Source organism: Diabrotica virgifera, chromosome 5, assembly GCF_917563875.1.
Source record: "Diabrotica virgifera virgifera chromosome 5, PGI_DIABVI_V3a".
NCBI lineage: Eukaryota > Metazoa > Arthropoda > Insecta > Coleoptera > Chrysomelidae > Diabrotica > Diabrotica virgifera.
Window position 1 is genome coordinate 242,904,567 of NC_065447.1, and position 24,561 is coordinate 242,929,127.

A 24,561-nucleotide genomic window follows, 5' to 3' on the forward strand; every position below is an offset into this window, starting at 1 on the left:
AATAGTTGAAGCAGTGACTTTTCTCGATAGTTGTCAATTTTGTTTGACATACTAGGTGACAGTTTTAAAGTTTTTTCATAAATCAATGTGTAAATATCACCAGAGAAGTTTTTGTATGTTCTGATTTAACTTGTAAGTACTTATTTCATTATTTAAGTTTAATTCTGTGCTATAGATTTCGGTATTCGGGATTTCCACTCCGGCGACCAAATGAAGAACGAGAAAACTCCTCTGCGAGTAGAGATACCTATCTTTCTCAGCTTCTTTTCCCTAACGCAAGTTGGCGATCATATCGCTGTTTTAACTTTATGAGCAGCACTTCTAAAAAGTTCTAATAAGCTGCAATGAATCTCTCTTATGTGCTTAATGAAATGTGATCAAAGTTTAAATATTCTTAAGTAGTTAATACCTCTGCTATCGATGGGATGCTGACCCTAAGATTAATTTAATGTTTCATCGTGCATATACCAGATCCATTCCTTTCTCTACGGATCTGCTACAAACAGTCGCCTTAAAAAACTAGACCGCATTCAGTATAACACTCTGCGGTTACTGCTAGGTGCTCTCAAATCTACACCTACAGAGAATCTTTTAGTTGAATCTATGGAACCTCCCTTACATTTAAGACGACTATCTTTAGCTGAAAAATTTATTCTCAAATCCCAATCTTACAACCAAACTGAACTACATACTCAGTGGCGTAGCTGACAGGCCCGCAGGACCCGCAAGGCGGGGGGGGCCCGACGTTAGGAGGGGCCCCTTAAAGCCTTCATGCTCAATACTTCTACATTCTTTAAATTGGGGACCAAAACATATTTTTCTTGTTCTTCTTTAAGTTCCATCTTCTATCGAAGGTTAGACATCATCATGGCAATGCGGACCCTGTTGACTGCCGCTCTAAATAGCTCTGCACTACTGCATTCGAACCATTCGCGTCAGTTCTTAAGCCAGGATGTTCTTCGTCTTCCCACATTTCGTTTCCCCCGGATTTTGTCTTGCATAATAAGTAGCAATAATGAGTATTTCTGCCCTCTCATCACATGTCTTAAGTACTCAAGTTTTCGTCTTTTGATAGTTACATAGTATTATTTCCGGTTGATTTCCTATCCTTCTAGATACTTCCACGTTCGACATATTTTTCTAATAAGTATCAAGATAGGGAATTTGGAAGAAAGTAATGAAGCGGGTAATAGACCTAACAGGCCGTTCCCACTTGTCGTGTGTCGGATTCGTATAGTAAATCGGATGTCGGCCATCCTATTCACACTTCGAATAATCGGTTGTCGCTTGTCGCCAAGGTTGAAGCTGATGCAACACTCTATGCGAGAGAACTGTGATATACCCCATTCCACGAACATACGCCTGTTTTGGATTACTTCGACAACGAATATTTTACTGTGCAAAATAAGAAGAACGAAAGTAAATTGCAAATTACATTGTTGTTTATTGGAATAATTATTAGCGCCATTTACTTTCGTACTTCTTATGTTGCACAGTAAAATATTCGTTGTCGAAGTAATCCAAAACAGGCGTATGTTCGTGGAATAAAAGGCCCATAATAAAATAAAATGTATAAGAAAATCAGCATTTTTAAAAGTGCCGGTGTTTACCTATCATTTTTTATGGTTCTCAGATATAGTATTTCAGCTTCAGACCACATCTACTGGAACCTCCGATTAAAATACGGATCCGACACACGACAAGTGTCAACGGCCTGTAACTCTTAGAGTCCTCGCAAACTGCAGACTTTTTATCGGCCGATAGTTTAGTCGGGTTGGGCTGTTAGTGCACATACCGAGCCAACTAAACAGTCGGGTTGGTGAAGGGGGCGCAGACTAGCAACAACTGTCGACCAACTATTCTCGAACGATTTACTAAAGTTCGTATTTGACTGTTGAAGTGAGTGGTTGCATAATGAAAAAATTGTCCAGAAATGTGATTATTGCTCTCATACAACGGAGGAGGAAAACCAAGAAAAGATTCCGAGAGTATTGGGTGCATCCAATTCCAATAATACATTATTGAGTGGAAAATTTTACACGTTGCATACTAAATTACTTGATTACCCAAAAAAGTTTTTCGCCTTTTATCGGATGAGCATAGCCAGCTTCAATTTCTCGCTTTGAAAAAACAGCTTCCTATGTTTATTGTATTACATCCCATAATCTGAGCCTAGTGTTGAATGATGCCGTTGCTGGTGTACAGGAGTAGGAATTGTTTTTTTACGATATAATTAAGATATATATGTTTTTTAGTGCCAGTATTAGAAGATGAGATGTACTATGTATACGGTGACCATATCTTTTGAAAGAAAAAAAAGTACAAAAACAAAAATGTATTAAAAACGCAAAATGTATCTTGTTATTGGATAAATATAACTTTTTGGCATTAAAAATAAATAAACTATGTAGCTAAACATAAAAAATTATATCAATTAAACTAAACATAACACATTACATTAACTTTGAAAAAGTTACAAGCCTGTAATTAAGAGTTTTTAGATGAGAGACCTGGAATAGACCAACTTCTTCCGGTTTTTTGCATCATTCATATTTTTATGAACTTAAAATTAATAAATTAATTAAAACATTTCATACAAGTCTCATCAAAATTTGCGTACACCAGCATCGCTGCCTTGAGAGTGGATATGGACATTTGTGACTTTTCCGACGTCCAATAATAATTATTTATTACAGAAAATAAACGCTCGATAGCCGCACTAGTACCCGGAAGACAAAAAATAAATTCGCATAATATTTAAGCCTTTCAGTTTGAATTGATCTACACATTTAAAAACTTTAAGCCATCAATCCTGACTATTTTTTTCTTCTCTGTTCCACTCACAGCAATTTTTTCACTTGTAGCCATGTCTTTCAAAATTCCCGGTTCGTCAAAGAGTTGATCTTCGTTGAACATGGTTGCCTTGGTATACAATTTAAAAGCTTCGAGAGAATAACAAACATCGTTCCATCTTATTTCACTTCTTATGCGAGCTCCACACTCTCGCCGAAGTCGATCGAGGTTCAACAAGTACGAGCGTGTAGACAGCCACCTTGTGTAACTTTGCCTCACTTCGTTCTAATTCCATTTTCTGTCGGTCTGGTCAAAGGGATCTTTGTCGGTATCGCACCGCTCTTTCTCGGTATTACACTTCCTCGCGAAGTAGAACGAGTGTGTGGAGAGGGTACTTCGGACTTCGGTCAACTTTGGCGAAGTAACTTCGCCGAGAGTGTGGAGCCCGCTTTAGATCTATGCTTTTGAATAGTTTAAATTCATGAAAATTTGTACTCCAGTTTTCTAGGTAGGTTACACATTTTGTGTAAAAATGTTTCACTTGTGCAGTGAAGTTTTGTGTACGATCACCGCACCATAAGCCTGATGTCTCTCACACACTTAAAATGTTTTTAAAGATCATTCATAAACGCATTTACCAAACACTTGATATGGATATTGAAGAAACCCACTTTGAATTTACACTACTAACCCAGAGATGCTTGGATGTGAACCAGGATATGTACGTCTGTTTCATAGATTACAACAAGGCTTTCGATAAAGTCCGCCACAAAGAGCTAATGGACGTCCTCAAAAGCAAAACAGTTACAATACAATGACCTTTGAATTATAAGAAATCTATATTATAAACAGCAGGCACACATACGCATTAACGAACACACATCAGAAGAGTTCGAAATTAAAAGAGGAGTGCGACAGGGGTGTGTATTGTCACTACTACTAATAAATGCATACTCTGAAGAAATTATGAAAAAAGTTCTTGAGGAAAAAACAGCAGGAATGAAGGTACTTAAATCAACGCCAATTAACAACATTAGATATGCGGACGACACTATCATAATAGCGGACAACCTCCAAGACCTCCAAAAGCTAATGAACAAGATAGTTGAGTATGGAGAACAATATGGATTATTAATAAACATCAAGAAAACTAAATTTATGAGGAAATCAAAAACCCAAAATAATGATAAAAGCCTGACAATTAAAGGTAAAACTTTAGAACAAGTTGAAAACTACAACTATCTTGGCACAATAATTAATCACACAAACGATTACCCAAAGAAATCAAAGTTCATATAGAGAAGACAAGAACCAACTTCAATAAAATGAGAAAGGTAGTTTGTGCAAGAGAACTGAAATAATTAAAACTTGGCTGGCAAGGTGTTATATTTCTCGACTCTGCTTTACGGGATAGAAGCATGGTCAATTAACGCGTCGACTACTAAAAAGTTGGAAGCATTTGAACTGTGGCTGTATAGAAGAATCCTGAAGATATCATGGACCGGGCATATAACAAACAACGAAGTCATGAGAAGAGTCAACAAAAGAATGGAAATATTGGAAACCATCAAGACACAAAAGCTGAAATACCTGGAACAGTATACAAAGAAATTTGTTTAAAAGTAGCAAAAGATAAATATATTCATTTTTTAGAAAAAATAAGTACATTCGCGTGTCCTTAGAAAGGTTTTAAAGTACATTAGGACAATATTCAAAAATAAGTACTGTCCTACTTAAATAAGTACATATGGTCACCGTAACTATGTACTATTACAACTTTGTATTCATCATGTTTGCCAACACTTAGAAGGTTATGTGAAACCCGGTGGTCATCCAGACATGATGCTGTTATGACTTTGCGCCGAGTATTTCATTACTATCTAAAAAAACGATAAAAAATTAGAAGTTAATGCATTATTAGAGCATATGAATAATTTTAAATTTGCTGTTAACATTACTATTCAATCTAAAATACTCAACTTCATTAATCTAACATCAAAACTTTTGCAATCTGAAACGGCAGAGTTAACGGTCACCCTTCAACTTTTTGAAAAAAATTCGTGATAATCTTCGAGAAATGAGAAATTCATTTTCCGAAACGTTAGCAGAAGTAGCAGGAATAGCTGAATAGTGGGATATTATATCGAAATTTAAAAATAAACGGAAAAAACTTATAAAAAAATTTTACGATGAGCTCAGTTGCGACAAAAAAATAACTTGTAGAAAAAAAGTTTTGAAGTTATCTAATGTTATCAATGTAAATTTAGATAAAATGTTGCAACAACTTACTAATAGGTTTGTCGGATTAAGAGATAAGTATAAGAGGTTTTCTTTCTATTCCCAAAAAATCTATTAACACTAACTGATGTAGACTTATTAAAAATAAAGGCCAAATAGTGCCATTTACATATATTTTAGTAATTATACTGTTATTAGTTGTCGTCTGTCGTTATGTTTATAATACGGGGCCCCCAATCTTCAGCTACGCCACTGTACATACTACAAAAATAATATATGACATCTCCGTTTCTAATCTAGTCAGCAAATGGTGGCATAACAGAAATTATTCTATTCTGGCAGAGGCATATCCAAACATTTCTCTGCGCCTAAAGAGTCCAGATGAGTTAACTTTCTTTCAATCGAATTTGAATGTCTCCTATACCAAAGTCAATGTTTGTATGATAATGAGCATCCAGTTCATTTTCAGCATCAGATAGACATATTTTTGATATTTACGTTTGTCTGTATGTATTTGTATATATTCTTCGTTTTTCAAGATTTTAAACACTGTAGCGAGCTTACAGTTAAAATAAAACTCTCGGTTCGTTTATACGAATTTATTTATACAAGTTACAGACGAATTTATCTTATAGACTGACCCTATTTACAAAATTCGTTCCTTATTATATTGAATACAAAATACCAGACATTTTCTTGAACGACATGGCCTTGACTGTCGAATATTCACGAGAAATCGTTTCCTCGCTCGTTCGGTGAGTCATTGTTCCAGATGTCTCCTTACGTGACGCGCTGTCGAGACGGAACCTGTTTTTTGACGGAACTTTTTTTGTTTAATCTACTTTTTTTCTAATATTCGATTTTCACAAAGCCTTTGACATAGTAGAGCTAAGCAAAATATTACTACCTTAACAAAAGCTACCAAACTGAGAGTCACACAGAGAAGAATGGAGCGGTCCATGTTAGGAATAACTCTGCGAAATAGAGTGAAAAACGAAGAGATCAGGAGAAGAACCAAGGTGACTGACGTCATCAAAAGGACAGCCAGACTAAAATGTATATAGTGTAGGAAACAGAGGTTGAACCTCGCAAAATGGACACAAGTCCGGTTTTATTTTTTTTTTCTGGTATATCAAGGGGTGCTTATTATGAGACTAACATTTTCTTAAAAAATTTCACCCCGGAACCCCCTTTTCATCCCTTTAAAGGGGGTAATTTGTGGTTTTTGCAAAACGTAGCCCTTCCTGTACGTTTTACAAAAAATTTACTTAATAGTAAAATGAAGAGGACTATATTTTCTACTATTTATTTTCCGACAGCATATGCCTATCATTCACTGTTTAGCGGAGGTGACGCCCCAAAGTTGACAAATTTTTAAAAAAGATGATTTAAAGAAAATTATTTTTCCCTAGCTGTAATGAAAATTAAGAAGAAACCCTGCAGCAATTAATCACAAATAGGTGGCTGATTTTTTGGTATTGGTTTCATTTAAGGGCAATTGCCAATTTTTTAATTACAGGGTGATACATTAAAAAAACCCCTTTTTATACCATCTGAACCGCTTAAGCTAGAGTAAAAAAACTTTCAACGGAAGACTTTCTACGGAATTCGAGGCATTTCTTTAGATTGGTTCCAATCTTACTTGGATGATAGGAAACAACTGGTTAGAGCAAATGATACAGACTCTAGTCTCAAAAACATTGTATGTGGGGTACCTCAAGGTTCAGTATTGGGTCCTCTACTTTTCCTTATCTTTATTAATGACATCACTAATTTAAAAATCGATGGAAAAATCTTTCTTTTTGCTGATGATACCAGTATCACTTGGAGCAACTCAAATATTGCAACTCTTCATGCTACTATAACTTCTGATCTACTTACAATAAAAACCTGGTCTGGCTCAAATTTACTCTCGTTTAACGTAGATAAAACAGTAGCATTGTCTTATAAAGGAGCTCTTCAACCCTTACCTCTTAATAACAGCCAGATCAGTACCGTTGATTCTGTAAAATTTCTTGGTATCTTGGCTGAAGAAACTCTCTTCAGCTTGCTATGCTATAAGATCTGTTTCGAATGAACTCAATGTAGCATCTTCCAAAATAACATATTTTTCTTTGTTCGAGTCACATCTTCGTTATGGTCTTCCTTTTTGGGGTTCTGGTACAGCTGCCCAATTCGATGTTATTTTCAAATTACAAAAAAGAGCAATAAGATATCTGTTTGGCCTCAGAAGAACAACACATTGCAGAAGTTATTTCAAAGATCACGGAATTTTAACCCTTCCATCTTTGTATATTTTAGAAACTGTTTGCTTAATTCGTAAACATCTAAATGTCTTTCCACCAAGACCCAATCATGACTACTTCACGAGAAATTCTACGTTTGACGTCTATTTGCCGACCCCGTTCTCGGAGTTAGTAAAGAAATCGATATTATATTCCGCAAAAAAAAAATGTACAACCATCTCCCCCTACAACTAAAATCGGCACCATCTTTCCACAAATTCCGTAAACTGACAAAAGCCTGCCTGTCTGAAAGACCATATTATTCAGTAGAAGATTTTTTTAGTCAATAACTAAGAAATTACAGTACCCTTTGCACAAGTAGTATTTTTATTATTTTTTTATCTATATTTGGGTGTCATATGCAGCAGCTTTTTAACTTTTTAACTTTTAAACCTTTTTTATTAATTATTAGGTACACTATGCATTTGCAATTTATTTCAATTTTTGCAATTGATTATTTCTGTTTTAACTTCATTATTATTATTATTATTTAAATATATTGACGATTTATGTAATTTTAGTAAATTGGATTGTTACTGTTTTGTTTTTTTGACTATTTATAAGCTTTGTCGATAAAATTGTAAAAATTTTCATGGCAATAAAGCATATTTCTATTATATTCTATAGCGATTTTCCATGTACTGGTTTTATTTACAAATTTGTATAATACACCCCCATATTTTCCCCGGAACTACCCAAAAAAAGAAGAATTAATAAAGAAAATAATCAAAAATTGATTTTGGGCCACCACTGTGTCTTTATATGCATAGGTCATAATGTGTAGCAGACAGTGTGTTCTTTTATTTTCCATAAGTACGTTATCAATAAAATGAATAGGTGGTAAGAAAAACAGAAACTGGAGCCCGCCAAAGCATTTCTGAAGTTTACGGCGCCACTGTGCCGTAACGGTTGCTTATACGAAAAAAATGCGTAAGAACTTATTTGTAGAGAAAATAATGGTTTTTAATTCTGTATATAAGTTTTGTTTAAAAAAAATGCATAGGTAATGAGAAAATCGTAAAAACATGCCCTCCAAGGGATAGGGGTAGTTTCTGCAGTTTATTTTCAAGGATAGAGGTACTTTCCGCAGGGATGTTGCAGTAATCATATATATTTATGAAAAATCCGATTGATGGAGCATATTTCCATATGGGCCAAAAAGCAAAAAAATTTTTTTTAACCCCCCCTTTGTTAATTTTTTTTTTGGCTTCAAGGGTTGCATCAAGAAATCGCTTTTGGTGTCCATGCATGGGTAATAAGAACGTTAACAAAATAATATATGAAGCATTTTAATAAAGGGCATGGTGTGTGAAGGATTCCAAGAAAATCACTTTCTTCATTAATTCTCCTTTTTTTGGGGTGGTTCCAGAAAGAAATGGGGGTGAATTGTAGAAATTTGTAAATAACATTAGTACATGGATAATCGCATAAAAGTTTTTTTACTCTAGCACAGGCGATTCAGATGGTATAAAAAGGGGTTTTTTTTTAAATGTAACACCCTGTAATTAAAAAATTTGCAATTGTCTTAAATGAAACCTATACCAAAAAATCAACCACTTATTTGTGATTAATTGCCGCAGGGTTTATTCTTAATTTTCAGTATAGTTAGGGAAAAATAATTTTTTTAAAAACATCTTTTTTAAAAATTTGTCAGCTTTGGGGCGCCAGCCCCGCTAAACGGTGTGTGATAGACATATGCTGTCGGGAAATAAATAGTAGGAAATATAGTCCTCTCCATATTTCTATTAAGGAATTTTTTGCAAAAACGTACAGGACGGGCTACGTTTCGCAGAAACCACAAATTACCCCTATAAAGGGATGAAAATGGATGTTCCAGGGCTAAATCTTTTAAGAAAATGTTAGTCTCATAATAAGCACCCCTTGATATACCAGAAAAAAATAAAACCGGACTTGTGTCCATTTTGCGAGGTTCAACCTATGTTTCCTACACTAATACTGGCAGGACACATAGCCAGAATGACAGATGGGCGATGTACTGATGATTTGAGAAGGCTAAATAAAAACTGGATGAGAGCAGAGCAAGATAGACGGCGTTGGGAACACGAGGAAGAGGCCTATGTTCAGCAGTGGACCTCTGAGAGTTAATGAAGATGATGAAATATTGCTCTGAAATTTTCGAAAATGAATCCACATGTTAAATTAACTGTCTGGTAGGTTGTTGCGTTCATATTATTACTAAATTACATCAGTTTTGTGACGACCAGTGTATTGAAGTACTATGTGGTCCCGTTTATCGGTGTTTTGTGTAATTCAGGAAATATTATTTCTTAACACGGATTAGATAACCACAGACAACATGTTTTCTTTATTATGAATGGAATTGTCGTAGGATGTGGTCTAAGTTCATACGTAGATGTACTTAAACGAAATGTATTCTTCCTGATAAGATAGTTCTTCTAATTGGAAATATCTAATTGACAAATTGGTTTTGAGATTAAATTGTTAATGATTAATTTGATAGACTTAATTACTAGTGTTATCTAAATATATTTAGTTTTAGAAGATACACATGTTTCTAATACATGCTACACCAAAAATTATACTCATTTTCTTAGTTGATTTTCTTGTGAACGGATTAACCGATTCCGCTAATTTTTTTTTCAGATTTTTCTTTGGTATTTACACTGTTGGGGAAAGCTTTACTCAAACTTCTTTTTTGGGCTTTTACTGGGTGAAAGGAAAGCAATGTTTTTCTTATGTTAAGTTTAAGACACCCTTAAGGAGTACAAGGTACAAGAGTGGGAATACATCGAAATCATGTAGTCTTATGTTTTTTATAATTTCCCTGTTATCTTCAAAAACAAAGAGAATAGACAGTTTTACTCTTCAAGATGTGTTAGTTAGCAAAACAGAAAGAAACACAACGTAAACTAATATCGCGTGTTCTCCCTCTAATTCTAATAACAGCTTCACATCGCCTAGGCATGCTGGATATAGCAGGCTATTCGATTTTGGTACATGGAGTTTCAGATAGCTGCAACCATAGTTTCTATATCTTGCAGGGAAACGTGAAGAGGCTAACGAAGTCTAATTGTCTACCAACAATATCCCATAAGTGATCAATATGATTCATGTAGGGATTGTGAGGGGGCCAATTCAATATATAAATATTTACCTCACTTAAATATTGAGTAACGACACGTAATACGTGAGAAGGCCATGTTACTATGTATTAAGATTAAATTATTTCCGTTATGAGGTGCGAAAGGAACAAAGTGTTCAAAGAAAGAAAATCTATGTAATGTACAGCTGGTTCCTAAAAAAACTGATACGACTCTTAAAGCGTATTTTGTAGAAAATTCCACACCTGTAATTTTGAACCAATCAAAATACGTTATTTTGACAGATCACCATGGCAACGGAGGTATTTTATCGGAAATTTTTTGCTCGTGGGGTACCCAACAGCGAATTATAGTGGAAATTTTTTGACGTTTACAATAACAGAACATTTTTGACAGACTGGTTTTTATTTGTTTACATAATTTAGTTTTGATTCATTTTCTATCACTTGTAGTTACTCAAAACTTATGTAAAATTGAAGAATATACTATTTTCTATCTTGAAATGGTATTCCCATGCAACTACAATGAGTAGAAATTACGAATTTGAAAGCCTAAATAATTGCTGACAAAGCTATGGCGCGCTATTAATCTGTTCATGCAGCTTTGGATTTTCAAATGCAAATTTGGTGTGGAATTTTCTTACCGAATACCACGCGAAGTCAAATTAATATCCGGAAATTTTTTTTTGATCATGAATATTTTTAGAAAATTTCCCTCGTCTGCGACTCGGGAAATTTTCAAAATATTCATGATCTCAAAAAAATTTCCGGAAATAATTTGACCTCTAGTGGTATTACTTGTGAAAATTGAGCAGTGTATTTTGAAGGATAAATACTTATTATTTACATACTGTCACTATCACTGCCAAATCTTAAAATTTGTCAGATAACTTATTCTGCTCAACCTCAAAAATGGCGGCTTTAATATTTTATTTAGCAAAAATATATGTTATTCTAATTTATGTAAAAACTATCATTTATATACTCTATAAAATGCAGGAATTCAAAATAATATCAAAATTTAGACCTTAATAATTATTACAATTTATGAATTAACATAATATGTATGATAGTCAGTTGTTTGTTGTTTGTTTGTTTATTTTTCTACGACCGTTTAATAACATGCTCATTATTCGCTATTTTTTCATAGATAATAGCACCCATTACTGTACCCGTGAGTAATAATTCATTACTCACGGGCTGAAGTTACTCACGGGTCATTACTCACGGGCTGAAGTTAGATTCAAGTGGCGCATGCCACTTTTAATATTAATCGTATATAAACTGCAAATAAAATTATTTAAAGTAGTTTATTTAATACAATATTTATTGTAATTTATACCAATAATTAACTTCGAAAAATGTTTAAAGGAATTTTAACTGTAACAATGTCAGTGTATTTTTTACGTTTATATCTTGTTTACTAAAAATTTTGACGTTTATCATTTAATTTAGTGACAGTGACATTAGCGGATTTTGTTTATGTTAATTGGAATTTATAACTAATATTGTGTTAAATATGTAAATTGTGTTAAATAAGTTATATTGTGTTAAATATGTTATAACATATTATGTATAGTTATAAGTTATATTATTATATTATATGTATATAGTTAAATGTAAATATACATTATAACTATATAATATATGAAATACGTCCACCGACAACAGCCATTTCTTAGATTCACTGACAGTATAGGTACAAATTTAAGCTTATAATTTTTCGGAAACGAATAGATCTTATATTGACTATTTCTAGTTGTATTTTTACAATAAATTTGTATAAAATAAAGAATTTAGTAATAGTAGGCAACCAATTATTCAGCCACGTACTAGGGGTAAATAGCATTTAGGTATTTTTGTAAATTATTATAATTTAAATCTCGAGTAGATAATTAAATTTTTTACTAATTAAAATAAAAAAGGTCGTAGAAAAAGTATAGTATTCTACTCGCATGTAATGGCTATTACTCACTCTGATGAATTACGACACTCGCCTACGGCTCGTGTCGCAAACTTCATCATCGTGAGTAATAGCCGTCATTACATGCTCGTTGAATAATATACTATTATTATTTGTCTGTCATAATAAATATAATATAATGTCAGACCAATCAAATACACTGCTCAAAATGATCAAATCTTACTCACAGTCGTATCAGTTTTTTTAGGAACCAGCTGTACTTCTATATAGCTATTTAAGGGGCTATTCTACTGTAAAAGTACGAAAATATGTATTTTTTATTGGAAATTTCTAAAATAAAAAGTAATGTACCAATTGTTTTGAAAATTTGCACGAGCATTTATTATAAATAGAAGTACATATATGTAAAACAATTTTCATAAAAAATAATTTAAAATTGAACAATTTATGCGTCATCTACTGGCACCGTGAAAATAAAAACATAGCTCCACTGCTGCAGTGATTGGGACTAATAGAGATCAAGAAACATAAAATTTGAAAGTGATTATTGAATATATAAGTTATTTCCTCTACCATCAACTAGGATTTTTGAAAAATATTAAAATTTGGAAAAATGACGACGTGTTGAAAAAATTTTTTTTAAAACATTTTCAGTTTCAAAAACCCCAGATTGACATTTTTTATTCGATCAAAAAACCCCTAGTTGATGGTATAGAAAATAACTTATATTTCAATAATAACTTTGAAATTTTATGTTTTAGGATCTTTATTATAGTCGAGGAAATGAAGCATTTTGGCTCGCAATTTTTTCGTCCAGCATGGATTTACTTGAAATTTTCACAGAAGGTAGGGAATAGTCCAAGGATCATTTTCTATATCATGCTGCTGTACGCTAAAACCTTGGGGGTAGTTGCCACCCCATCTCGGGGGTGGAAATTTTTTATTACATTTTAACCATGTAAATCGATGTAAAATGTAGTTTTACGAAAAAAATGCTTTTTCCATTTTCTTCGTAAAACTAATATTTTTCGAGTTATTCGTGGTTCAAAGTAACAGTTTTTCGACGAAAAAATCGACTTTTTTAGAGGGTTTTTTGAGAATAACTCGAAAAATATGCGTTTAATCAAAAAAACTGTAGGTATCAAAATTGTATCTTTTAGTAACACAAACGAAACTGTTCTTCTATAATATTTTTACGACCAATACAAACCGAGATACGGCATGTTAAAGGTTAGCTTTTTCGTCAAATGCATAATTTGAAATAATTAAAGCCAAATAACGGGAAAACTTCGCATTTTTCCAGGAAAACTTACATGATGTTTTTTCAAGCATACAATAAGATCTTTCAAAAAAAAATAATAAAAAGTTTCTAGCATAAAAATTGAGCAACTTATGATAAAAAAAAGTCGGTACCTATTTTTCTCTACGAAAAAAACAGTGAAAACAACCCCCTACCTACCCTTGAAATAACTAAAAATTGTTCTTCGCCTTTCTGTAATTCCTTTTATATTTATATTATCAATACACCCAAGAAGTTTGATCTATTTAAAAGGCCTAATTTTAGAAAAATTGGAGTTTAAAGAAAAATTGATTTTTTACAATTTTGCATTTTTTATCATTTTCTTCAAAATATCTCCGAAAATAGTGGAGATACGAAAAAATGATAGACTACTAAATTGTAGCTTTTTTAATAGCTAAAATTTCCTTATGCATATATTTTCATTACAGTGAACAGTTAGCGAGATATAGCTGTTTAAAACATTTATTTACGAGCAAACATCCCCTTATTCGAGCCCTTTAAACCCACCTCAATTAAAAATTAAGGGATCTTACATAATTTAATTTACACAGTCTTATACTCTTCAAAAATCCTACAAAACTATTATTGAAAAAACTTTTTATCATTAATTATTTATATGGGAAATAAGCCACAATTAAAATGAAAAAAATAATTTTATTAACGTTTCGACGCCCAAATCGGGTGCCGTTGTCAAAATACAAAATATTACTAAAATAAACTAAAGTGTTGTTGCTAAGCAAAAAAATTCTTCTAATAATTTATTTAATCTCACTCATTTATATTGGCAATTCAGACATATATTATACATTTTAAAGTAGAAGACTTTAAAATGATATTGCCAATATTTATGAGTTGCGTTCCTGGGACGACTTACTGAAAGATAGTTCATTCGATTACATGAAATTAACCCCAACTCAAGAATATCCGTCATAAAAAATTATAGCATGTGATATGTCTTTAAAAAGACAACCAAATGCAATGACAGTAAAATTCTCGCGTTAGAGACTTCATAGTAAATCACAAGGGAAAACCAGGAAAAACCCTGTGATACTATCCCGACATCGTAAGTATTTGGTCTTACATTAATTTACTCTCAAAAATAAATTATTAGAAGAATTTTTTTGCTTAGCAACAACACTTTAGTTTATTTTAGTAATATTTTGTATTTTGACAACGGCACCCGATTTGGGCGTCGAAACGTTAATAAAATTATTTTTTTCATTTTAATTGTGGCTTATTTCCCATATAAATAATTAATCATAAAAATGCCACAAGGAAATAGCTTCAGAACAACTTTTTATCGCCAAAAATAAAGGAGCTATGTTTATAAAACTAATTTTTTTTCGAAAAATTCGAATAGTCCCCTTTAAATGTATGTACCTATATAATACCACAGAGCCGGTTCGTATACTGGATGACTAAAAAACTATTTGTATGTGTATTTTTATATATTTGTAAATTCGTATTTTTGTGTAAATAAATGCTTTTATAATTCTTTAATTCTACTTTTTTTCTGTATAGATCTATTAAATTGTCTACTTATAAAAATTGCAATGTTATTAAGGGTGGTTTTTAAGGGTTGAAATATTATGATATTATATCCTAAAGCATAAAACAATTATTATTTAACCAGTCAAAACCAAATTTTACCTATATTAAAGTTTACAATGTTTTTATATAATTTTTGACAATAAGGGTAGTTTACACTCCTTAAAATAATCAACGCCCTTGAGCACGATATAGAATATTAAGTACAGGGTAAGATGATCCTAACCCCAATTTTTTATGTAAATTGATGCAAGCCGAAATTATTCTTTTAGGATAAGTAAACTTTTCATATATCCAACAAGGGTGGTTTTAAAGGTTGAAATATTGTGATATTATATCTTAAAGCACAAAACAATCATTATGTAACTAATAAGAAGCAAATGTTGACAATATTAAAGTTTAAAATGTTATTTTATAATTTTTTACAATTAGGGGTGGTTTTCACCCTTAAAAAACAAAAAGCGTACAACGTCTCAATATAGAAAATGAACTAGATGGTGTAATGAGCCTAATCCCAAATTTTTGTACAAATCGATGCTGGACGAAAAAATTGCGAGGTTTTGCCATTTTTCCAGCTTCGTTTCCTCGACTATTAGTCCCAAACACTGCAGCAGTGGAGCTATGTTTTTATTCTCACGGCGCCAGTAGATGGCGCATAAATCGTTTGATTTTCAATATTTTTTATGAAAATTGTCTAACATGTACTTCTTTTTATAATAAATGCTCACGAAAACTTTCAAAACAATTGGTACAGTACTTTTTATTTTAGAAATTCCCATATGAATTTCGTACTTTTACACTAGGATAGCCCATTAAAGAGAATCCACGTAAAGACACCAAATCCGTTCTTGCTGTCAAGAAAATTCAACCCCAAAACATTACAGCGCCGCCATTAAACAATGGTCTCTCTTATGTTGCGCTGTGCATTTTGCTCACCTGGTCGACAAATAACTCATCAAGTGTCATCAGAACTTTACGTTATGTGTCTTTCTGTTTTTGAAGTATTGTTAACTGTTATTTTTTATTGTTAACTTAGTATTGTTTCAGTTAAAACACGTTAAAGTATAAAACCGTCTAATTTCTTAGGTTTTAAAGATATCAGGGAGATTAAAAAAACAAAAAAACATAAGATTACATCATGATTTCGATGTATACCCATCCGTGAATCTTGTCCTTCCTGCAGGGTGACTCAAACTTAACATAAAATGTTTCCTTTCTTCCACCCGGCATAAGTACAAAAGAGAAGTTTGGTAAACTGACGTAAACAAGAGTCGAAAAACAGAACTTTATAAAAATGAATCTTGAATATCACACAGTATAATCATAGATAAATTAAATCCAAATGAACCAGGGCTGTCTTTTACTACTTTTATAGTTTTTTCCACTCTCGTATTCCACTTTGCTCACTTAAGTTGATGTTTTATATTAGTTGGTACAATACCGATGTTTCCAATTGCCGCTAACTTAAAAATTTTAAGGTATACATAATGGAAGAAACCAATGAAGAAAAGATCACCGAGCAGAAAAATGATGACGAGCCCAGTCTGTCACCCCTTAAAACCGTTGAACCTGTCGACAATATTACAGTTTTATCAAGAGACTCAATAGACAGCACTGAAGTCGTCGAAAAAGTCATTGTGCCGGATAATATTAAAACTGTATTCGACAAGAAATCTCCCAAAAACGTAGAGGATGTGCCAATAATTAAGGTAAGGTTTGTGTGCAAAATAATTTTCAGTTCGGTTCGGCTAATGAACTTGCATTTTTGTCCTTACAAGTAGAAAAAAAAGTTTAATTTCTCTTGCTTAATATTTATAGTCTAATTATTTTAACTGTAATAATATGCAAGTGTTTACTGTAAGTTCAATTTACAATTATTAAAGGGATGTTAAAATACCCAAGTATTAAAGGGAAGTGTTAAGTGCTTATCTTTACAGCGGCTACTCGAATTTCTTAAATTTTATACCAAACATTTACACCGCCACTTTTTTGCGCATTCTGACCGAATTCCGTTTCTATTATAACTATATCAACAATATTTGTATTCTAACTCTTCCATATCAATGCAGTTATCTTCTACCCACTTTTCTTTCGCGATCTTTATCTCTTGTTTTATTAATTGCTGTTTTTTAGATTATTTTTTTCATTTTCATCATTTTCATTTTTATATTTAGGAGGAAGTTCTAATCAAGGAGGATAAAATCAAAAAAGAAGATTCTCGCAAAGAGCCAGTTGAGATACAACCATTGACACCATCAAAGCAGCCGCAAAAAGTCATAGCTGAAAAGAAAAGAGTGGGATCTGCTTCTAGTGCTATAGTTTCAGGAAAAATTGATAAGAATCACAGCGACATTTTTTCATTAAAGGAAGAAAACACCATATCCGACCTCATATTTTCAGTCAATGGTTCGCCATCACGAAAGGTAACGTTCCCACATTTATTTTTTGGTATCGAAATGATTTTGAATCTTTCACTAATATGTAATTTGTAAAGGGGAGCATTTTATGTGGATAAATTTCTGTAAGAAAGTGTTGTTACGCCTCTGGTAGTAAAACAATTTTTACCTTCAAAGGATGTTTTTACCCACCGAAAACTTGTACCCAGGAAATCCCGGGTAGCAAACATTCACAAGGTAGTTTTACCTAACTAATAGAAATTTCGAAGTTGTCTCCCACCAAACCCCCCCCCCGGTAGGCATTGCAATTATAATTTGAATGTAGTTAGTAAGAAATTCTGCCTGAAACTCTACCTGTACTACTGGATCTCTTTAATGAAGTATTCCGGTAGGTGTGAGTTGACGGAATTAATTAAAAATAATAAAAATAAGTTAACGACGAACAGTAACACATTTATTAATTTTGGTAACAAAAAGGTGTTGCTTAGTTAGATCTCGGAAAAGGGTCGGTCGTTAGCGACTAGTGCTTTGTTTGCACGCTGTGAATAGACTGTTAAGAAAAGCCACAACCTATTATATCGATGTTATGCCATGCCTTTTTACAATATGGCCCGGAGAGGACAAAAAATTATTTTGATCTGACGTATAAAAACAGACACACTTCTGCAGTTTTAAAAACGAATGCATGTCCCAGTGAGTTGTTGACATAATGGTCTGATATGGTAATTAATTTATGGGGACTTCAGTTTGTTAAACTGACACTCCAAAAACATATGGTTGGATGCATTTCGTTTCGTAAAACCATGTCTTTCTTAGCGTCTGGTTTGTATATTAACGGTGACTTTATATGACCCACATTATTTCGTTTTGAGAAAAAATATTAAAATTAAAATAAGCAAAAATCCCTCAGGAATGGTTGGTGTCCACCTTTGTAACAATACCAAAAACAATATATGCCAAAGATTGTTCAGACTATAGGACAATATCACTAATAAGCCATACCCTCAAAATATTTCTAAAGGTGATTCATGGAAGATTATACAGAAAGCTAGAAGATGATATGGATGATACCCAATTTGGGTTCCGCAAAGGACTTGAAACAAGAGAGGCATTGTTTGCGTTTAATGTCCTCTCTCAAAGATGCTTAGATATGAACCTGGATATTTATTCCTGTTTCATCGACTTCGAAAAAGCGTTCGACAGGGTCCGACATGAAAAACTAATAGAATTATTGAAAAACAGAGATATAGACAGACGAGACTTACGAATTATCATCAATCTGTATTGGAATCAAAAGGCCAATATAAAGATAGAAGAACAAGAGTCCGAGAATATTGATATAAAGAGAGGGGTAAGACAAGCCATATTTCAGGAAGCGATAGCGGAACTAAGTGATGGAATCTCTATAAACGGAAGAATAGTAAATAACATAGGATTTGCTGATGACACCGTTATAATGGCAGACACCCTGGAATCGCTACAAGAATTATTAAATAGAATTAACGATTATTGCATTCGATATGGACTCAAAATAAACAAGAAAAAAACTAAATTTATGTGTCTCAAAAACACAACATGGAAATGAAAGGTTAATACTAGAGCAAACCCAAATAGAAAAGTAAAGACACAAATATCTGGGAACCTGGGTTGATGACAAAAATAACCAAAGCAAAGAAATTAAAGTCCGAATTGAAACTGCAAGGCAAGCATTTATAAAAATAAAGACACTGCTTACAAACAAAGACCTTCAGTTGCCTCTCAGATTGAGGGCTTTAAGATGCTACATATTTTCTATATTACTGTACAGAATGGAAGCTTGGACATTGAAAAGACAACACATAAGAAAAATAGAAGCGTTCGAAATGTGGTGTTACAGAAGAATATTGAAAATTCAGTGGGTTCAAAGGATTACCAATGTCGAAGTGCTACAGATGTTTAAATAAGGAGTTACACAGTATAAAAACAAGAAAACTGGAATATTTGGGTCACATTACCAGAGGAGAAAAATATGAGTTGCTGAGAGTTATTATGCAGGGAAGGATCCAAAGAAGAAGAAGCATAGGAAGAAGACGCATCTCCTGGCTGAGGAACCTTAGAGAATGGTTTAACTGTAGTTAATTACAATTGTTCAGAGCAGCAGCCAACAAAGTGACCATAGCCATTATGATATACAACCTCCGATAGGAGATAGAACTTTAAGAAGAAGAAGTAAGAAATTATAATCCACCGAGAGTGGACGCTGCGTTTATTAGTTAGTATCAATCTAGAATTCAGCAATTGGACGCATCTTTTAGATTTACAGTATCAACTTGAATCCAGCTAGGTCTAGACGCTGTCTTTAATTAGTTTAGAGTACAGACTCTCGTGTATTTTATTGTGTGTCTCGCTTATAGTTTAAAAGCTACACGTTTCGCAAACGTTTATTGTTAATAAAGGTTATTAAAACTAAAGAAAACATCCTTAGTTTATGTCATAGTTGGTGACCTTTAAACTGTAACAATTGTTAAGAATTGTTGTGTATTGTAAGAATTGTAAGAACTGTAGAGCAACTCTCAAGAAAAAGAGTAGCACTTATAAGGCTCAATTCACCCGCATAGAAAAGTGGTACAACGCTCAACTGTACTATCAAGAAATTGTAATTATAAGAATTGTAGAGCACTAGTAGTGGAGAATCATTCATCCGGCTCGAAGGACCATGGAGAAAAGGCAGGCGGTTTAAGATTGAATCGTTTATTCCGTTCTTGTGAATCTTCAACCACCTTGTCTTCTCTGGGGTTGTTGGTGTGATTTCTGGAGTTGTTGAGTGGACTGTATTATTTGGAGTTTCTTTTAGTACGTAAAAGATAAGAGTAACACGATAAAAACTTTTATTTCTTTACGCACTATAGGTAACAGGAACAGGTATGGTTGACAATATCGAATATACACTAATTTTAAGTTATTTTCGCAATCGCTGTAACAAATTCTGGTTCTTCTAAGTTAATATTTGAGATTCGGAGAGTGAGGATATTTTTCGGCGAGACTTTTCTAATGACAGACTTTTTTCTTATTACAGATTTTGTTAATAAATAAACTGATTAGCAACGCAGAACTCGATCTGTGACATCAATAAATGCTGACGTCACACAATAAAATATACAAAACGCGAAGAAAGATTTTATTTCACGAACACTTTGAAATTTACAGGGTTGGAAAAAATCTGTTTTCAACCAGTGCTACTGTATTTGGTTTTCGCGGACTAGTGTAGATTGGACAGTAAATCGGCGATTTTACGAAAGAACTTTGACCAGATCTTAATTTAGTAATAGTAAAAAGTTGGTCATTAAATTACATATTTGTTAATGCTTGTATTCTTTTATTCCTACGTTAGTGGCTGATCCTTCGAATTCTAATTTATTACATTGCTTACTAGTACTACGCTCTAAATCTAAACGGTAGTAAGATCACCATCCTAATTTATAGTTCATCTTTCCGCATTTTTGTTGAACATTTTTATCCATTTTTGATGGTCGTCTTAGAGCGGATTTTGAACCAATCTTCTGCCATTATGCTTATATATTATATACTTCGTGCTGAATTTAACATGGCACAATTGTCCCTTTCCTCCAACATAAGACGAGATTTCAATAAAGGTATAGTGTACAGGGTATCGTACTTGAACAATCAAAGTGACTAATGATATCAGAAAAATGTTAAATCTGACAACACTTCAAGCATTAAATTTGAAATCTCCATATTGCAGAATAGAGTATCCCCGTTTTTGTACACTTCGGACCATCCATTTAATAGATAATTATCCACACTTTTGGGCCACTCTATATACATATTACGATTACAGTTGTCTTAATAATTTATGGTTTCTGTAGGTTTATCGTCAAGTGCAAAACGTACCCAGTGACAGTCCCTATCCTTTTGGACAAGTGGCAGAGCCCCACCCAAATCAAGTCTCGCCTAGAGATAAAATGAGAGACAAGGATAGTTACCACGATGTGAAGAGACCATCGCATTGTATTAGGAATCCTCTCACAGGCACAGGACTGAGTTCCAACGACGAATACAAGTTCCACAAAGGAAACAAAAGAACCGGTAAGATAAAATGTGACTTCTTCTTATTCATGTACCGTGTTTTTTCAGAACGTTAATTATTATCATCTACGTTAATTTTAATTGTTGTCACCCTAAATAGCGTGCTTGTGTCAATACCATACCAATCTCGCAAGCTCTTCAACCATGAAATCCTTCGTTGTCATGGACTGCGTTTGCCTGCTATTTTCCCTTGCATCTTTTGCAGCAACCTATATTTGGGACCTCTTATTACATGTCCGAAGTACTCCAGCTTTCTCTTATTGATTCTTGACTTTCTAGTATTTTTTTTGGCTTGGACTATAGTCATTCAGCCAGTCTCAATCAAAAGTGAATGTACTATTAAAGATATTGCCAATAAGTGAAACATGGTTATTATAATAATATTACAATTTTTTACTTCTTATTTTACCTACTCATTACAGCTAATGTACATGTACAGACTATGTTAATAAATATTATAAATATATTATACTTAATGTTTATCAAGAACACAATAGTGTATACATTTTACAAATAAAATTATTAATGTTAATATTTAAAATAAATGCATTCTTTTTTGTATATTTTTTTTGTTTTGTTTTTTGTTGTTGTTTTTTCTGTCACTACGATAAGATGTCAACCCGGTTCAACCCCTCGAAGGTTTAAATCCTCTTAGTGATTTTTTTTCTTTGCATTTTTTTGTATTTTTTAGTTACTAGATTATTTTAGATAGTAGATTTTTTTTAATTTAATCATTTTTTTAATTCTTTTTGGTTTCATTTTTTTATTTTTTTTTTCAATTTTTTTTTTAATTTTTTTTAAAGATATTTTACAAATACCTATAACTAATTACAATAATATTTTACTAATATTTTACTATCCGACAAGAAAGATACAGATACCCAACAGTCAAAAATTTTCTTTTTATTCAGTGACATAATAAAGAGAATATTTACAGGGAGTGGGATGTTCTGGTCTATAATTCTTTTAATTAGGTGATTGATTAGGTGTTTATGCTTCTTGCATTCAAAAAATATGTGGTTTGTCACTTTTAACCTCACATTCTTGACAAATATTCAAATCTAATATGTTTATTTTAAATAAATGTGCAGGATAACATGCATGTCCAAATCTAATTCTACTGATGGTGGATATGTATTTGCGAGGGAGGGTGAAATTATTATACCAAGGTTTTTCCGGAATAATCGGTCGTATCAAACTGTATTGTGTTGTTGATATGCTACAGTACCTTTCCCAGTGTGTTTTCATCCAAGAAACTTTCAAAATCTTCTATAGCACCACATTTCGAAAGCCTCAAGGCGATTTACACTTTTTTCACGTTCCAGGACTCGACACCATAAAGTAAAATCAAGAACACATAGCAGCGAAGTAGGCGGATCCTCAATGCCAATTTTAGATCTGTGTATCAGAAATCCTTCTAAGAGCGGCTCGGGCCTGCTCAATTCTACATCTAATTTCACCTGACTCTCTGTGTTACAATTTAATTACTATCCAAGGTGTAAACAATTTGATTAACTTGCTCAAGCTTGGTACTATTTACATACATAGACGGTTTTATACTCTGTTGTTTACTTATTACGGGTATTTGGGTTTCCCGTATGTTCAGATCCAGACCTGCTTTATTGCAGCTCTCAACTAGACTATCAAGTAATGTTTGCAGATCTTCTTGACTAGAAGCTAGGGTTCTGTGTCGTCCGCATATCGCAAATTATTGATGGCTTTACCGTTCACAATTATTATTTCTTCTTGTTTTTCAGAAAGTGCACTTCTAAAAATTCTTTCGGAGTAAACGTTGAAAAGCAGGGGCGACAAAAGGCATCTCTGCCGTACTCCTCTTTTAATATTAAGAGCCTATGATTCCAAACTGTCTACTAAAACTGATGTTTCATTCCAATAGAATTGATCACGCTTTAAAATCGTATATTTTATTTAAATTTTTTGTTTTAGACGGAAATCCTATTTTAGGATTAGGTTATACTTCCGATATAGCTCCATCAACCCATAGAATTCCTCCAGGCGGGTACTCGCACAAACTCTGGTGATTTACCGATGAAGTAATTCCAGAAAAATTTTCAGTGACAATTGTCTTTTTGTTTGTTTTTGTGTAATATATAGAACAGGATGTGTATTATTTTTACATGTACATTTGTTATTATAAATATCGTAAACTAACAATAAAAGAAATATATAAATTTAATTTTAATAAAAATATTTCAGTACAATATGCATTTTTATACTCCATAAAAAAATCCAGAAAGCTACATGGCACTCAACAGACGAAAAACAACCAAATCATATATAGAGGCACATAGGTACATATTGTTCATCATAATTCCTGCATATTATGAATTTTACATGGACGGTATTCATCTTTTTTTAGTACACGTAAAAAAGATCTTTTAAAAATGTTTGTATTTAATATCTAATATATCTATGTCAAAGTTTACATTGTCATTTGTTGGTGGACTACCAGTATTTGTAACATGTTTGTTACGAGCATTTTGAACCTTGTTTATGTGGCCAGTTTCTCTAAATTTCTTCTCAATTTTCCATAAGACACCCCCACTAAAAACTTTCAACTCGTGTCCGGTCCATGCCCCGGAATCTTATATGGAAAAATTGGGGAATTTCCCCCACCACTTCCACACCGATCAGCTAAATATAGAGAAATGACAGCCTATCTCGCTCACGAAGACTTTAACCAATCATTTATGTTAACACCATACCTGAATGTCACAAATAAAATAATCAAACGAGGCTTAACTCGGCAATGTCAATTCTGTCAAAAGTAATGACAGTTAGAGTTAGTGCAAATTTTTATTGTATTATCTTTAACGATTTATTCTTAGTAATTTCAATTTAAGTCGGTTCCTTATCCTTGGTTTATAAAGTGTAGTATTGTTTTAGTT

At 32.9% G+C, this 24,561-nt stretch overlaps 2 protein-coding genes across 5 annotated transcripts in view; one reads left to right on the plus strand and one right to left on the minus strand.

Annotated features, from left to right (window-relative positions):
- Nucleotides 1-23,874, plus strand: LOC114325114 (uncharacterized). The gene is made up of 5 exons (XM_028273056.2): nucleotides 1-132; nucleotides 16,649-16,879; nucleotides 17,345-17,593; nucleotides 21,433-21,652; nucleotides 23,600-23,874. The coding sequence occupies exons 2-5, from the start codon at nucleotides 16,658-16,660 to the stop codon at nucleotides 23,692-23,694; spliced, it is 786 nt and encodes a 261-aa protein (XP_028128857.1). The 5' UTR covers nucleotides 1-132; nucleotides 16,649-16,657; the 3' UTR covers nucleotides 23,695-23,874.
- The window catches only part of LOC114325088 (guanine nucleotide-releasing factor 2), a 199,781-nt gene that overhangs the window by 129,466 nt on the left and 45,754 nt on the right, over nucleotides 1-24,561 (minus strand). The window lies entirely within an intron of this gene.